Raw genomic sequence first — 16447 nt, 5'->3', positions numbered from 1 at the left:
TATTTCCCATCAGCCTAGTGTCACTTTATGGACATAAATCAATCTGTGTATATAAGCTATCTGATGTTTTTATATTTATGGTGCTGCATCAGATCCAGAGTATCAATTATTATTCTCCTTTACACTTGTGTACTGGAAATGGCATCAACTAATCTTGAATCTTGCATATTTGTACATTTGACAATAAACTCGACTTTGACTTGATTTCTCTCTCTGTGTTAGTGCCCATATTTGATATCAGTGCGGTTTGTTTGTTTTCTCCTCCATTTTTTCAGTATTTTTTTCTCCCTGAGAGTGGATGATGTGCCCAGCCTGACCTGCTGGACACATTCTCCTGCTCTGCATTTTGCTACTCCTACATACTTTTGTCTGTATTCTCACCCTCTGACTGCTCGCATTCACTGGTTGGCCAGGTTACCTTACAGCATATTCCCATGGTTACCCTGGTTTTACCCATCAGAGATAATCACTCTTCCCAACTCTCCCTGCAGCTTAATGAGCTTCTTATCTCCCAGCTCCATGGAAGGTTCTTCAGTCTGCACTGTTAATTCTGTTTCTCTTACCACCGATGAGGCCTGACCTGCTGGTACTTCCAGCATTTTGTGTTTGTATTTTAGATTTCTAACAGCTGCAGTTTTGTTGATTTTCCGATTGACTGCTTGCAGTTTGGCCAGTGTTCGTTGCCTTGTAATGAGTAACCTGCTGGATTATTTCAGTCAGCATTTAAAAGTCAACACTTTCCTGTGATTCTGAGGTCACATGTTAAAACATTGAACAGTAGAGCATCAGACAGGCTATTTGGCCCATGATGTTGTGCTGATCTTGATGCTAATTTATACTAAGTATCTTTCTATGGATCATCAAGCTGTTGTGATTGGTGGTGTTCTGCTGAACATGGTGGGCGTGCTATGTTGACACCAGAATGTGTGGTGATATTTGTGGGCTGCCCCTAGAACATCTTGGGTGTGTGGGTTGTTAATACAAAAGATGCATTTTACTGTATGTTTTGATGTAGTGTGATAGATAAATAAATCTGAATCCATATCCCTCCATTCCCTTCATATTTATGTGTCAAGTGCATTGACTAAGCCAGGTAAGGATGGCAGATTAGCTTCCCTGAAATTCACTAGCAACCCATTAATTTTTCTGTTGGTTGGTTACCTCAAGAACAAGAGGAGTTAAGAGCAGGAGTAGGCCATCAGGCCCCTGAAGCCTGCCCCACCACAAAGTTTGATCTGCTCTGAACTCCTCTTCAAAATACCTCTGTTCCTCGATCATATATCTGTAGTGATCCAGAGCTTCTACCATCATCATGGGCAGAGGATTTCAGAAATTCATCTCCCTCTGTGGACCAAAACTGTGCACTGTATCCCAGGTATGGCCTGTGTAATTGCCGTAAAACTTACCTGTTATTAAACTCCAACCCTTTTTACAATGAAGACCAAAATGCTGTTTCCCACCTTCATGACTTGTTGACCCTGCCTGCTAACTTTTTTGTGATCTGTGCGCAGTGACCTGTCCATTTTTAACCTGAGTTTCTCTAGATCTTGTCCCTTCTGATTTGGATGTTTGTTAGTTTTACCATCTTAATTGGAATTAACCCTTCTGATATCTTAAGCATATTACCAAAGGTGAGACAGTGAAGACTGATACAAAAAATTAATTTAACATAACTGCCATTTCTTTGTTTGCTGTTATTAATTCACGGGCCTCTTTTTCTAGAGATCCTACATTACCTGCCCTTTTTGTATTTATGGATCAGTAGAAACCTTTACTGTTTTTATACTACATGTAAGTTTCCTTCAAAAGTTAATTCTCTCCCTTATATATTTCTGATGCTCGTTCCCAGTACTGTGACCCATCACTGGTCTGTCCCACTTTGTATGTCCTACTTTTCAATTTAACATTATTCCTTACCTCCTTTGTTAGCCATGGATTACTTTTCCGGGGAAATAACTTAGCAGTCACGGAGAACATGCATTAATTTTTATTTAGAACCCATCGTTGTGGTTGGATTCAAGTACTTATCACCAGTAATTAACTCGATGTCACTATACTGCACATAAGTGTAATTACAAAGAGACCACGGCGGCGCCTCTGCTTCCTTAGAAATTTGTGAAGATTTGGCATGACATTTAAAATTTTGACAAACCTATAGTTGTGTGATGGGGAGTATATTGACTGGGTGCATCACAGCCTGGTAGGGACACACCATTGCCCTTGAATGGAAAATCCTATAGAAAGTATGGATATGGCCCAGTCCAAAATGGGTAAAGCCCTCCCCAACATTGAGCACGTCCACTAGTGCGTTGTGGCAGGAAAGCAGCTTCCATCATCTGGACTCCCACCACCCAAGTCATGCTTTCCTCTTGCTGCTGCCATCAGGAAGAAAACACAAGAGCCTCAGGACCCACCCCAACGGGTTCAGGAGCGGTTATTACCCCTCAACCATCAGGCTCTAGAACCAGAGTGGATAACTTCAGTCAACATCAATTGCCCCATCACTGAACTTTTCCCACAACCAATGGACTCTCAAGGACTCCTTACCTCATGTTCTTGATATTTATTGTTTATTTATTTATTATTATTTATTATTTTTCTTTTGTATTTGCCCAGTTTGTTATCTTTTGCACACCATTTCTCTGCCCTGTTGGTTATGGTCTTCCATTTGGTTATTGGATTTACTGAGTATGCCCACAAGAAAACAAATCTCAGGGTTGTCATAGAGTCAGAGTCATAGAAAAGTACAGCACAGAAATAAGCCCTTTGGCCCATGCAGTCCATGCTGAACCATTTAACATGCTTAGTCCCATCAACCTATAACAGGACCATAGCCCTCCATACCCCTCCCATCCATGTACCTAGCCAAACTTCTCTTAAATGTTGAAATCAAGCTGACATGCACCACTTGCGTTGGCAGCTTGTTCCGCACTCTCAGGACCGTTTAAGTGAAGAAGTTCCCCCTCATGTACCCCATAAACATTTTACCTTTCACCCTTAACTCATGACCTTCAGTTGTAGTCCAATCCAACCTCAGTGGAAAGAGCCTGCTTCCATTTAATCATTCTGTACCATAGGATCATAAGATATAGGAGCAGAGTTAGACCATTTGGCCTGTCGAGTCTGTTCCATCATTTCATCATGGCTAATCCATTTTTCCTCTCAACCCCAGTCTCCTCCCTTCTCCCCATTTCCCTTCATGCCCTGAATAATCAAGAATCTATCAAGCTCTGCCTTAAATGTACCCAATTACTCGGCCCCCACAGCCACCTGTGGCAACAAATTCCACGGATTCACCACTCGCTGGCTAAAGAAATTCTACTTTATCTCTGTTCTAAAAAGATGTCCCTCTATTTTGAGGCTGTGCCCTCTGGTCTTAGATGGCCCCATCATAGATCCTCGCCACATGCACTCAAATCAAGGTCTTTAACCATTTGATAAGTTTCAATGAGGTCCATAAGATATGGAGCAGAATTAGGCTATTCAGCCCATCGAGTCTGTTCCGCCATTCCATCATGGCTGATCCCGGATCCCAGACAACCCTATACACTTAGCTTCTTGCCTTGGCCTTTGATGCCCTGACCAATCAAGAAACTATCAATTTTTGCTTTATATATACCCAGGGCCTTGGTCTCTGTGGCAGAGCATTCCACAGGTTCACCACTCTCTGGCTAAAAAGAATTCCTCCTTACCTTTGTTCTAAAGGGTTGCCCTTCAAATTTGAGGCTGTGCCCTCAAGTTCTGGACACCCGCACCATAGGAAACATCCTCTCAACATTCACCTTATCTAGTCTTTCAACATCTGCTAGGTTTCAGTGAGATTCCCCCCCCCCTGCATTCCATAAGCCATAGGGCAGAATTGGGCCATTTGGCCCGTCGAGTCTGCTCCGCCATTCAATCGTGGCTGATCCTTTTTCTCCCCCTCCTCAGCCTCACTCCCCGGCCTTCTCCACATAACCTTTGGTACCGTGTCCAATCAATAACCATTCAAGCTCTACCTTAAATACTCCCAACGACCTGGCCTCCACAGCTACCTGTGGTAATAAATTCCACAAGTTCACCACCCTCTGACAAAAGAAATTTCAACGCATCTCTTTTTAAATGGATGCCCCTCTAACCTGAGGCTGTGCCCTCTTGTTTTAGACTCCCCCCACCATGGGAAACATCCTTTCCACATCTACTCTGTCTAGGCCTTTCAACTTTCAAAAGGTTTCAATGAGATTCCCCCCCATCCTCTAAATTCCTGCGAATAGAGACCCAGGGCTATCAAACGTTCCTTGTATGAAAACCAGTTCATTCCCAGAATTATCCTTGTAAAATCTCCTCTGAACCCTCTCCAATGCCAGCTCATCTTTTCTTAGATAAGGAGCCCAAAATTGTTCACAATACTCAAGGTGAGGCCTCACCAGTGCCTTATAAAGCCTCAGCATCACATCCCTGCACTTGTATTCTAGACCTCTTGAAATGAATGCTAACATTGCATTTGCCTTCTCACCACTAACTCTATCTGCAAGTTCACTTTTAGAATGTTCTGCACAAGGACTCCCAAGTCCCTTTGCATCTCAGATTTTTGGATTTTTCTCCCCGTTTAGAAAACAGTCTGCACATTTATTTCTACTATCAAAGTGCATGACCATGCATTTTCCAAAATTATATTTCATTTACCACTTTCTTGCCCATTCTCCTAATCAAAGTCCTCTGTAGCCTACCTGTTTCCTCAAAACTCCCTGCCCCTCCAAAGGTGTAAAAATCTTCATGTTGTGTTTCCATCGCACAATGACATGCAATAAAGAGGGCAAATGTGAGAGGATATTACCCAAACACTAAAATTGTATACATAATTACATAATCAGATCAATGTACAGTCAGATATGCAATCAGATCAAAGTATACTGATAAATCTGATGGGCTGGTGAAAGAAGCTGTCCCGGAGCCTGTCGTTCCTGGCTTTTTAATGCTGTGTTATTGTTTGCCAGATGGTACAGCTGAATCTGGTTGTGGTTGGGGTGGCTGGAGACCTTGATGATCCTCTGGGCCCTTTTTATAACACCCACTGCCTCTCCTTTGTCCAGCTTGCTTGTTACTTCCTTGAAGCACTCTGACAGATTTGTCAGGCAAGATTTTCCTTTACAGAAACCGTGCTGACTGTGACTTATCATTAGTCTCCAAGGACCCCGAAACCTCATGCTTAATAATGGACTCCAGCACTTTCCCAACCACTGAGGTTAGGCTACCTGGCCTATAATTTCCTCTCTTTTGCCTTCCTCCCTTCTTAAAGAGTAGAGTGACAATTTCAATCTTCAATTCCTCCAGGACCATGCCAAAATTCTTGAAAGATCATAACCAATGTATCTGCTATCTCTTCAACATCTTCTTTCAGAACATTGGGATGTAGTCCATCTGGTCTAGGTGACTTATCCACCTTAAGATCTTTCAATTTGCCTAGCACATTTTCCTTTGTAATAGCAATAGCAGCCACTCCTGCTCCCTGACACTCACGGATCTCTGGTACACTGCTAGTGTCTTCCACAATAAAAGCTGAAGCTAAGTACTCATTAAGTTCATTTGCCATTTCTTTATCTCCCATTACTACCTCACCAGCATCATTTTCCAGTGGTCCAATATCAACTATCTCCTTCCTTTTACTCTTTATATAACTGAAAAAACTTTTAGTATCCTGCTTTATATTATTGGTTAGTTTGCCCTCATATTTCATCTTTTCCCTTATAGCTTTTTTAGTTGCCTTTTGTTGGATTTTATAAACTTTTCAATCATCCAACTTCCCACTCACTTTTGCTGCCTTATATGCCCTTTCCTTGGCTTTTATGCAGTCCTTAACTTCCCTTGTCAGCCACGGTTGCCTAACCCTAACATTTGAGAACTTCTGTGGGACATATCTGTCCTTTGCCTTGTGAATTATTCCCAGAAATTTCAGCCACTTCTGCTGTGCCATCATCCCTGCTGGTATCCTCTTCCAATCCGCCTGGGCAAGCTCCTCTCTCATGCCTCTGTAATTCCTTTCATTCCATTGCGATACTGAAACATGTGACTTGTACTTCTTCTGAAATTGCAATATGAATTCAGTCATATGATCACTGTCTCCTAAGGGTTCCTTTTCATTAAGCTCCCTAAAAAAATCTGGGTTATTACACAACACCCAATCTATGATAGCTTTTCCCCGAGTAGGCTCAAGTACAAGTTGCTGTAAGAAGCCATCTTGTTGGCATTCAGCAAATTCCCTGTCTTGCAATCTAACACCAATCTGATTTTCCCAATTCCTTTGCATTTACATTCCCAGTCCCCCATTACAATTGACCTCTTGAAATGAATGCTAACAGACTTAAATTGCAAATTAACTTTTAGGGAATCCTGCACGAGGACTCACAAGTCTCTTTGCATCTCAGTTTTTTGTATTTTTTCTCCATTTTTAAACAGTCTGTTCTTTTATTTCTTCTTCCTAAGTGCATGACCACACTTCCCGCCACTGTATTCCCTCTGCTACTTTGCCCATTCTCCCAATCTGTCTAAGTCCTTCTGTATCCTCTCTACTTCCTCTAAACTACCTGCCGCTCCACCTATCTTCATATCGTCTGCAAACTTGGCCACGATTCCATCAATTCTGTCATCCAAGTCATTCACATAAAACGTAAAAAGGAGTGATCCCAACACAGATCCCTGTGGAACTCCACTGGCAGCCAACCAGAAAAGGCTCCTTTTTTCCCACTCTTTGTCTTTTGCCAATCAGCAAATGTTCTGTCCATGCTATTATCTTTCCTGTAATGCCATTGGCTCCATGTACCTATCCAGGAGTCTCTGAAAGTCCCTATCGTATCTGCCTCAACCACCATCGCTGGCAGCCCATTCCACGCACTCACCACTCTCTGCATTAAAAAAAACTTACCCTTGACATTTCCTCTGTACCTACTCCTAAGCACCTTAAAACAGTGCCCTCTCATGCTAGCCATTTCAGCCTTGGGAAAAAAGCTTCTGACTATCCACACGTTCAATGCCTTTCATCATCTTATACACCTCTATCAGGTCACCTCTCATCCTCTGTCGCTCCAAGGAGAAAAGACCGAGTTCACTCAACCTATTCTCATAAGGCATGCCCCCCAATCCAGGCAACATCCTTGTAAATCTCCTCTGCACCCTTTCTATGGTTTTCACATCCTTCTTGTAGTGAGGTGGCCAGAACTGAGCACAGTACTCCAAGTGGGGTCTGACCAGGGTCCTATATAGCTGCAACATTACCTCTCGGCTCCTAAACTCAATCCCAAGATTGATGAAGGCCAATGCACCATATGCCTTCTTAACCACAGAGTCAAACTGCACTGCAGCTTTGAGTGCCCTATGGATCCTCCACACTGCCAAGAGTCTTGCCATTAATGCTATATTCTGTCATCATATTTGACCTACCAAAATGAACCACCTCACACTTATCTGGGTTGAACTTCATCTGCCAGTTATCAGTCCAGTTTTGCATCCTATCAATGTCCCGCTGTAACCTCTGACAGCCCTCCACACTATCCACAACACCCCCAACCTTTGTGTCATCAGCAAATTTACTAACCCATCCCTCCACTTCCTCATCCACATCATTCATAAAAACCACGAAGAGTTGGAGTCGCAGAACAGATCACTGAGGCACACCACTGGTGACCGGCCTCCAGGCAGAATATAACCCGTCTACAACCACTCTCTGCCTTCTGTGAGCAAGCCAGTTCTGGATCCACAAAGCAATGTCCCCTTGGATCCCATGCCTCCTTACTTTCTCAATAAGCCTGGCATGGGGTACCCTATCAAATGCCTTGCTGAAATCCATATACACTACATCTACTGTGTTACCTCCAACAATGTGTTTAGTCACATCCTCAAAAAAATCAATCAGGCTTGTAAGGCACGACATGCCTTTGACAAAGCTATTCCTAATCATATTATGCCTCACCAAATGTTGGTAAATCCTGCCTCTCAGGATCTTCTCCATCAACTTACCAACCACTGAAGTAAGACTCACTGGTCTATAATTTCCTGGGCTACCTCTACTCCCTTTCTTGAATAAGGGAACAATATCTGCAGCCTTCCAATCCTCCAGAACCTCTCCTCTCCCCATTGATGATGCAAAGTTCATCTCCAGAGGCTCAGTAATTTCCCCCCTCGCCTCCCACAGTAGCCTGGGGTACATCTCGTCCGGTCCTGGAGACTTACCCAACTTGATGCTTTCCAAAAGCTCCAGCACATGTTCTTTCTTGATGTCTGTATGCTCAAGTTTTTCAGTCCGCTTTAAGTCATCCCTACAATCGCCAAGATCCTTTTCCGTAGTGAATACTGAAGCAAAGTACTCATTAAGTACCTCTGCTATCTCCTCCGGTTCCATACACACTTTTCCACTGTCACACTTGATTGGTCCTATTCTCTCATGTCTTATTCTTTTGCTCTTCACATACTTGTAGAATGCCTTGGGGTTTTCCTTAATCCTGTCTGCCAAGGCCTTCACATGGCCCCTTCTGGCTCTCCTAATTTCTTTCTTGAGCTCCTTCCTGCTGGCCTTGTAATCTTTTAGCTCTCTACCATTACCTAGCTTTTGAACCTTTCGTAAAGACTTCTTTTCCTCTTTACTTCTTGACTAGATTTACAACAGCCTTTGTTCACCATGGTTCCTGTACCCTACCATCTTTCCCTGTCTCATTGGAATGTACCTATGCAGAACTCCACGCAAATATCCCCTGGACATTTGCCACATTTCTTCCGTACATTTCCCTGAGAACATCTGTTTCCAATTTATGCTTCCAAGTTCCTGCCTGATAGCCTCATACTCCAATTCCCCTTACTCCAATTAAACACTTTCCTAACTTGTCTGTTCCTATCCCTCTCCAATGCTATGGTAAAAGAGATAGAATTGTGATCACCTATTCAATCTTTCCATGTAACTGGGGTCCTTCAGTTGCAGCAACATCCTTGTAAATTTTCTCTGTATTTCTTTCAAACTTATTTACATCTTTTCTGTAGGTATATGACCAATTCTGCACCAACGTCTTATACAGGTTCAACATAACATTCCGTCTCATGTACTTAATACTTGGATTTATGAAGGCCATTGTGCCAAGAGCTTTCTTTATAGCCTTATCTACCTGTGCCAGTGCTGTCAATGAAGTATGGACCTGTATTCCCAGATCCCTTTTTTCTACCACACTCTTCAGTGCCCTACCATTCTCTGTGTAACACCTACCATTGTTGGTCCTACCAAAGTGCAACACCTCACACTTGTCTGCATTAATTTCCATCTGCCATTTTTCAGTCCATTTCTCCATCTGGTCAGATCCCGCTGCAAGCTCTGATTGTCTTCCTTGCTGTTCTCTACACCCCCAATCTTGGGGTCATTGGTAAATTTGCTAATCCAGTTAATCTCATTATCATACAGATTGTTGCCTTCATCAACTTTCCTGGTAACTTCCTTGAAAAAGTCCCTAAGATTGGTTAGACATGACCTACCACACATAAAGCCATCCTGACCATCCCTAATCAGTCCCTGTCTATCCAAATATTCATGTATCCGGTCCCTTAGAAAACTTTCCAATAACTTTCCCACTGCTGATAGATTCACCAGCCTATAATTTCCTGTTTTAATTTTAGAGCCTTTCTTAAACAGCAGAACAACAACAACTATCCTCTAATCCTCTAGTACCATGGTTTAAGTATTTCTGCTAGGGCCCCTGCAATTTCTACACTTGCCTCCCACATGGTCTGCGGGAACACTTAGTGAGGCCCTGGGGACTTACCCACCCTAATTTGCCTCAAGACAGTAAATACTTCCTCCTCTGTAATCGCTATAAAGTCCATGACGTTGCTGTGCTTTGCCTTACTTCTGTAGACTCTGTGTATAAAGTGTATATGGTGATGCACATTAACTTTATTAATAAATTTGATTTGAACTTTGAACAAGTTGCTGCGAAATGAAACCATCTGACGTACACAATGGGATATTGTTTCCCTGTCTCTGGTACTTTTTTCCCAGTTGCAGAGGGGCTGGTGGATCAATGCAGTGAAGTTTGCTTCAGTGTTACTGAATTCCGGAGAGGACGCCAACTGGCTGCCATTGTTTCGCTGTTGGAAGACACAGTAAAGGATTTCTCATGTCAGGCCATGTGGGCAGTGCCATAGATACTGACTACTGTCGGAAGCAACAAGTGGAGGGCACTTCCAAAAAAGGAAGAAGAGTTCCAAAGATATTTGGTTTTCCTCAATACATTAGCCATAGGATGCCCTGGTCTTAATTATCAGTCCCATGTCAAAACTTTGTTATTGTGGACTGACAAAACAGTTTATTAACATATGTTTTCTCTCTGGTAGGATCAGGCCCACCAGTACCGATACCTAACTGCCATACTGTGCCACTGTTTGCTGATAAATGTACAGAATGATGAAAAAACTGAAGAATTTCACAGGTGTGTATTCCATTTATAACATCTTAAAACCCAGAGTTATGGAGAGAATATTTCTTCTTGTCAGAGATCCCAGAAGTAGGAGTCTCTGTTTAGAAAGGGGGGCTCACCCACTTAAGATGGAGGTAAGACAAAAGTTTATTTCTCAGGCGATTGATTATAGTCATCGAGTCAATCGGTATGAGAACTAGCCCTTCAGTGCAAAAAGTACACATGTGCCGTGAAACAACCAGTTACTTGATAAAACGTGCTTACTGGGTCATGTTAGTGACGGTGTGGGAGCTGTGAATCACATACACCGAGACACAAACATGCACACTGGAAAGCCCACGCAAAAAGAGAGCGGGGTCTTCTGTGCTAAGAAGCCCCAATCAATTCGCTGTATGATCAATCAGCCACATATGAATTTGCCACATCTTGTAGTCGATCCAATTCAGCTCACTCCCCACTTGTCTCTTTACCTAACACTCCCCCTCCCCTCTTCACCCTCCTGCTACTACCCCACCCCACGTACTTTCTTCCTCCTATGCTCTCAGATATCAATTCTGATCTCAATCAGATCAGGTTTATTATCACTGGCGAATGTTGTGAAACTTGTTGTTTAGTGGTAGCCATACATTGCAATACATTATAAAGAGGCTATAAATTACAATTATATAATAAATTGTAAATATATATTAAATAAGTAGTGCAAAAAAAGAAAGTAACTAGTGAGGTAGTGTGCATGAGTTTATTTCTATTCTGAAATCTGATGGCAGTGGGGAAGAAACTGTTCCTAAAACATTGAGTGTGGGTTTTCAGTCTCCTGTACCTCCTCCTAAATAAATAAAACTAGGGCTGAAATTGGAATTAGGTACAGGTCTGAAATAATTATCACAAAGTCAGAAAGTTTATAGCCTGTGTATATTTAACTGCATTTAGTAATGCAGTTGTTGCCAGGTTGAGAAAATCATTTGTCGTCATCGTTATGTGCCATGTCAAATGACATAGACCATCATAGTCTTTCAGTGACCATGTTATTCTTGGCAAATTTTTCTACAGAAGTGGTTTGCCATTGCCACTTTCTGGGCAGTGTCTTTACAAGACGAGTGACCCCAGCCATTATCAATACTCTTCAAAGATTGTTTGCCTGGCGTCAGTGGTCACTTAACCAGGACTTGTAATATGCGGCATCTGCTCATATGACCATCCACTAGCTGCTCTTATGGCTTCAAGGTGACCCTGATTTGGGGGGGGGGGGTGCTAAGCAGGTATTACACCTTGCCCAAGGGTGACCTGCCGGCTAACAGAGGGAAGAGCACCTTCCACCTCCTTTTGTAGAGAGAATTATTAGGTAAACAAATTTCTTTTGTTCCTTCATCTGTTTCCAGAGTGTGGCTGATTCTGGTAAGGTTTCATTTATTGCCTACCTGCAAGAAACATAAGATTGTGATAGTAGGTGATTTTAACTTTCCACATATTGAGTGTGATTTGCATACTGTGAAAGAGTTCGTCAGATGTGTTCTGGAAAGATTCCTTAGTCAGTGCATAGAAGTCCCAACAAGAGAGTGCCTATTATGGATTGAGACAGGGCAAGCCACAGAAGTCTGTGTGGGGGGAACACTCTGCATCTAGACCATAAGACACGGGAGCAAAATTAGGCACTTTGGCCCATCGAGTCTGCTCTGCCATTCAATCATGGCTGATCCTTTTTTTCTCCCCTCTTCAGCCCACTCCCCGGCCTTCTCCCTGTAACCTTTGATGCCATGGCCAATCAAGAACCTATCAATCTGTGCCTTAAATACACCCAACAACCTGGCCTCCACAGCTGCATGTGGCAACAAATTCCACAAATTCACCACCTCTAGCTAAAGAAATTTCTCTACATCTCTGTTTTAAATGGATGCCCCTCTATCATGAGGGTGTGCCCTCTTGTCCAAGACTCCTCCACCATTGGAAACATTCTTTCCACATCTACTCTGTCTAGGCCTTTCAACATTCAAAAGGTTTCAATGAGATCTCCCCCATCCTTCGAAATTGCAGTGAGTACAGACCCAGAGCCATCAAATGTTCCTCATATGATAACCCTTTCATTCCCGGAATTATCCTTGTGAATCTCCTCTGGACCCTCTCCAAAGCCAGTGCATCTTTTCTTAAATGAGGAACCCATAACTGTTCACAGTACTCAAGATGAGGCCTCACCAGTGCCTTATCAGGCCTCAGCATCACATGCCTGCTATTGAAATGAATGTTAACAATGCATTTGCCTTCCTCACCACCGACACAACCAGCAAGTTAACTTTTAGAATGATCTGCACAAATACTGTCAAGTCCCTCAGATTTTGGGGTTTTCTTCCCATTTAGAAAATAGTCTGCACATTTATTTCTACTACTAAAGTACATGACCATGTATTTTCCAACAGTGTATTTCATTTCCCACTTTCTCACCCATTCTCCTAAACTGTCTAAGTCCTCCTGCAGCCTACCTGTTCCCTAAACACTTAAAAGCTTCCCAATCCTCTGTCTTCATGCAGATTTTTGCTTTGTTGTGTGCCCTCTCTTTTGGTTTAATATTAGCTTTGACTTCCCTTGTCAGCCACAGTTGTACTATTTTGCCATTTGAGTGTTGCTTTGATTTTGGAATACATCTATCCTACACCTTCCTCATTTTTCCCAGAAACTCAAGCCATTGCTTCTCTGTTGTCATCCCTGCCAGCATCTCCTTCCATTTTACTTTAGCTAACTCCTCTCATACCACTGTAATTTCCTTTACTCCACTGAAATACTGCTATGTCAGACTTTACTTTCTCCATATTGAATTTCAAGTTGAGCTCAGTCATATTCTGATCACTACTTCATAAGTGTCCCTTTACCTTAAGCTCCCTAATTGCCATCGGTTCATTACGTAACACCCAATCCAACTACGATGCCCTAGTAGGCTCAATGACAAACTGCTCTAAAAAGCCATCTCATGGCATTCAACAAATTTACTGTCTTGGGATTTGTTACGAACCTGATTTTCCCAATGTACCTGCATGTTAAAATCTCCCATGACTGTCAAAAAATTGCCCTTTTAACAGAACTTTTCTGTTTCCTGTTGAAACCTGTAGTCCACATCCCAGCTACTGTTTGGAGGCCTGTATGTAACTGCCATCACGGCCCTTTTACTCTTGCAATTTCTTAACTCAGTGCACAGGGATTCAACATCTTCCGATCCTGTGTCATATTTTTCCGATGATTTGATGCCATTCTTTATCAGCAGAGCCATGCTACCCCCTCTATCTAGTTCCCATCCATCCGATACAACGTGTAAGCTTGGACGTTCAGCTCCGAATTGCAACCATTCTTCAGCCACGATTCAGTGATGGCCACAACTTCATGTCCAACAAACTGTAAAAGTGTAAGACAGTCATCCACCTTATTTCTTATACTCCGTGCATTGAGATATAACACTTTGAGTACTGTATTTGCTACCCTTTTTGATTCTGCATCCCTAATGCACTGATACTCACCCTGCTGGCTGCAGTTTTGTCCTATCATCTGCCTGCCCTTCCTAACAATCTGACTGCACACTATCTTTGCTTTTTAGTTTAAATCCTCCCCAACAGCTCTAACAAACCTGCCTGCAAGAATATTGGACCCCCTCTGGTTCAGGTGCCACCCATCCCTTTTGTACAGGTTATTCCTCCCCTAGAAGAGATCCCAATTATCCAAGAACCTGAAGCCCTGTTCCCTGCACCAGCTTCTCAACCATGCATTTATCTGCCAAATCATCCTGTTTCTACCCTCACTGGTGCACGACACAGGTAGCAATCCAGAAATTAGTACCCTGGACATCCTGCTTCTCAGCTTTCTGCCTAGCTCTCGAAATTCTCTCTTCAGGACCTCATTGCTTTTCCTTCCTAAGCCGTTGGTGCCAATATGTACCAAGACATCTGGCTACTCTCCCTCCCTCTCCAAAGTGTTGTGGACACGATTCAAGACATCCTTGACCCTGGCACCGGAGAGGCAACATATCATCCAGGTGTCCTGTTCACATCCACAAAATCTCCTGTCTGTTCCTCTGACTATTGAGTCTCCTATCACTGCCACTCCCGTCTTCTCCCTCTTTACTTTCTGCATCACAGACCTATGCTCAGTGCTAGTAACCTGAAAGGTCATCCCCCACAACATTATCCAAAACAGTATACTCATTATTGAGGGGAATGGCCACAGAGGTGCTATACGCTAACTGCCTATTTGCCTTCCCATTTCTTTTCCTGAAAGTCACCCAGCTACCCACTTGGTGCAACTTAGGGGTGACTATTTCCCTGTAACTCCGATCAATAATCTCCTCACTCTCTCACACAAGCTGAAGGTCATCCAGCTGCTACTGGATTTTTTGATCTAGTAATCATAATGCCATTAGTTTCAAGGTAGTTGTGGGAAAGGATAGGTCTGTTCCTCGGGTTGAGATTCTAAATTGGAGATTGGGCAAATGTGGATTGGGTAGGTTCTTTTCTGGCAAAGGTGTAAATGGTAAGCGTGAAGCTTGCAGAAGTGACATTTTGAGAGTACAGAGTTTGTATGTTCCTGTAAGAATAAAAAGCAAGGATAACAGATTTATGGAACCTTGGTTTTCAAGAGATATTGAGGGCCTGGTTAAGAAAAATAAAGAGGTCCAGAGCAGGTATAGGCAAATGAGTTTCTTCAGGAGTATCAGAAATGCAAGAAAACATTTAAGAAAGATATCAGGGGAGTTAAAGGAAGGCATGAGATTGCTCTGGCAGACGAGAAAGAAAATCCTAAGGGCTTCTACTAATGTATTAAAAGCAAATTGATAACATGGGACAAATTGGTTCTCTGGAAGATCAGAGTGGTAATCTCTGTGTGGAGTTGAATGAGACGGGGGAAATCTTAATGGATTTTTTGCATCTGTTTTACTTGGGAGGAGGACACAGCATCTATAGATGTGAGGCAATACAACAGTGAGGTCATGGGCCCTGTACAGATTACAGAGAGGAAGATGTTTGCTGTCTTGAGGCAAGTTAGGGTGGATAAATCCCCAGGGTCCTATATTCTCTTGGACCTATGGGAGTGAGGTGCAGAAATTGCTGGGGACCTAGCAGTTATATTTAAATCCTCCTTAGTGACAGCTGTGGTAGTGAAGGGTTGGAGGGCATTAATGTTGTTCCAGTCAGCTTGACATCAGCAGTGGAAAAAGGACCAGATATATAAGTATTTAGATAGACATGAACTAATTAGGGATAGTCAGCATGATTTTGTGCATGGTAAGTCATATCCAACCAACCTTTATGTCTAACCAGAGTTTTCAAGAAAGTTACCAGGAATGTTGATGCAGGCAAGGCTGAGGATGTTGTCTCAAAACCTTTTACAAAACCTTTGTCAAGGTCCTGCATGGGAGGTTGGTTTAGTCGCTTGGCATTCAGGATGAGGTAGTAAATTGGATTAGACATTGGCTTTGTGGGAGAAGCCAGAGAGTGGTAGTAGAGGGTTGCCTCTCTGACTGGAGGCCTGTGACTGGTGGAGTGTTGCAGGGATCATTGCTAGGTCTGTTGTTGTTATCTATATCAACGATCTGGATGATAATGTGGTTGGCTGGATCAGCAAATTTCCGATTGACACCATGATTGTGGATGTAGTGGACAGTGAGGAAGGCTACTGGAACTTGCTGTGGGATCTGGACCAGCTGAAGAGGTCAGATGGAATTTAAAGCTGACAAGTGCGAAGTTTTGCACTTTTGTGGGACCAACCAGGGTAGATCTTGCACTGTGAATAGTAGGGCATTGAGGAGTGGGGTAGAACAAAGGGATCTGGGAATACGGGTCCATTATTTATTGAAAGTGGCAGCATAGGTAGATAGGGTTGTAACAAAAGTATTTGGCACATTAGCCTTCATTAAAAAGTATTGAGTACAAGAGATGAGATGTTAAATTGAAGTTGTATAAGACGTTGGTGAGGCCTAATTTGGAGCATTTGTGCAGTTTTGGTCACCTACCTACAGAAAAGATGTAAAGAAGGTTGAAACT

General features: G+C 42.8%; 1 protein-coding gene across 3 annotated transcripts in view; it reads left to right on the top strand.

The window, feature by feature from the left end:
• The window catches only part of ric8b (RIC8 guanine nucleotide exchange factor B), a 105158-nt gene that overhangs the window by 28600 nt on the left and 60111 nt on the right, over positions 1 to 16447 (top strand). For all 3 annotated transcript variants that reach the window (XM_063057573.1, XM_063057571.1, XM_063057574.1), the window contains exon 4: positions 10348 to 10442. In XM_063057573.1, coding sequence (XP_062913643.1) covers positions 10348 to 10442 — 95 coding nt within the window. The remainder of the gene's footprint in view (positions 1 to 10347; positions 10443 to 16447) is intronic.

The sequence above is a fragment of the Mobula hypostoma genome, chromosome 9 (assembly GCF_963921235.1).
Source record: "Mobula hypostoma chromosome 9, sMobHyp1.1, whole genome shotgun sequence".
NCBI lineage: Eukaryota > Metazoa > Chordata > Chondrichthyes > Myliobatiformes > Myliobatidae > Mobula > Mobula hypostoma.
The sequence above is the reverse complement of the archived record's forward strand: the minus strand, read 5'-3'. Positions and strand labels throughout refer to the sequence as shown.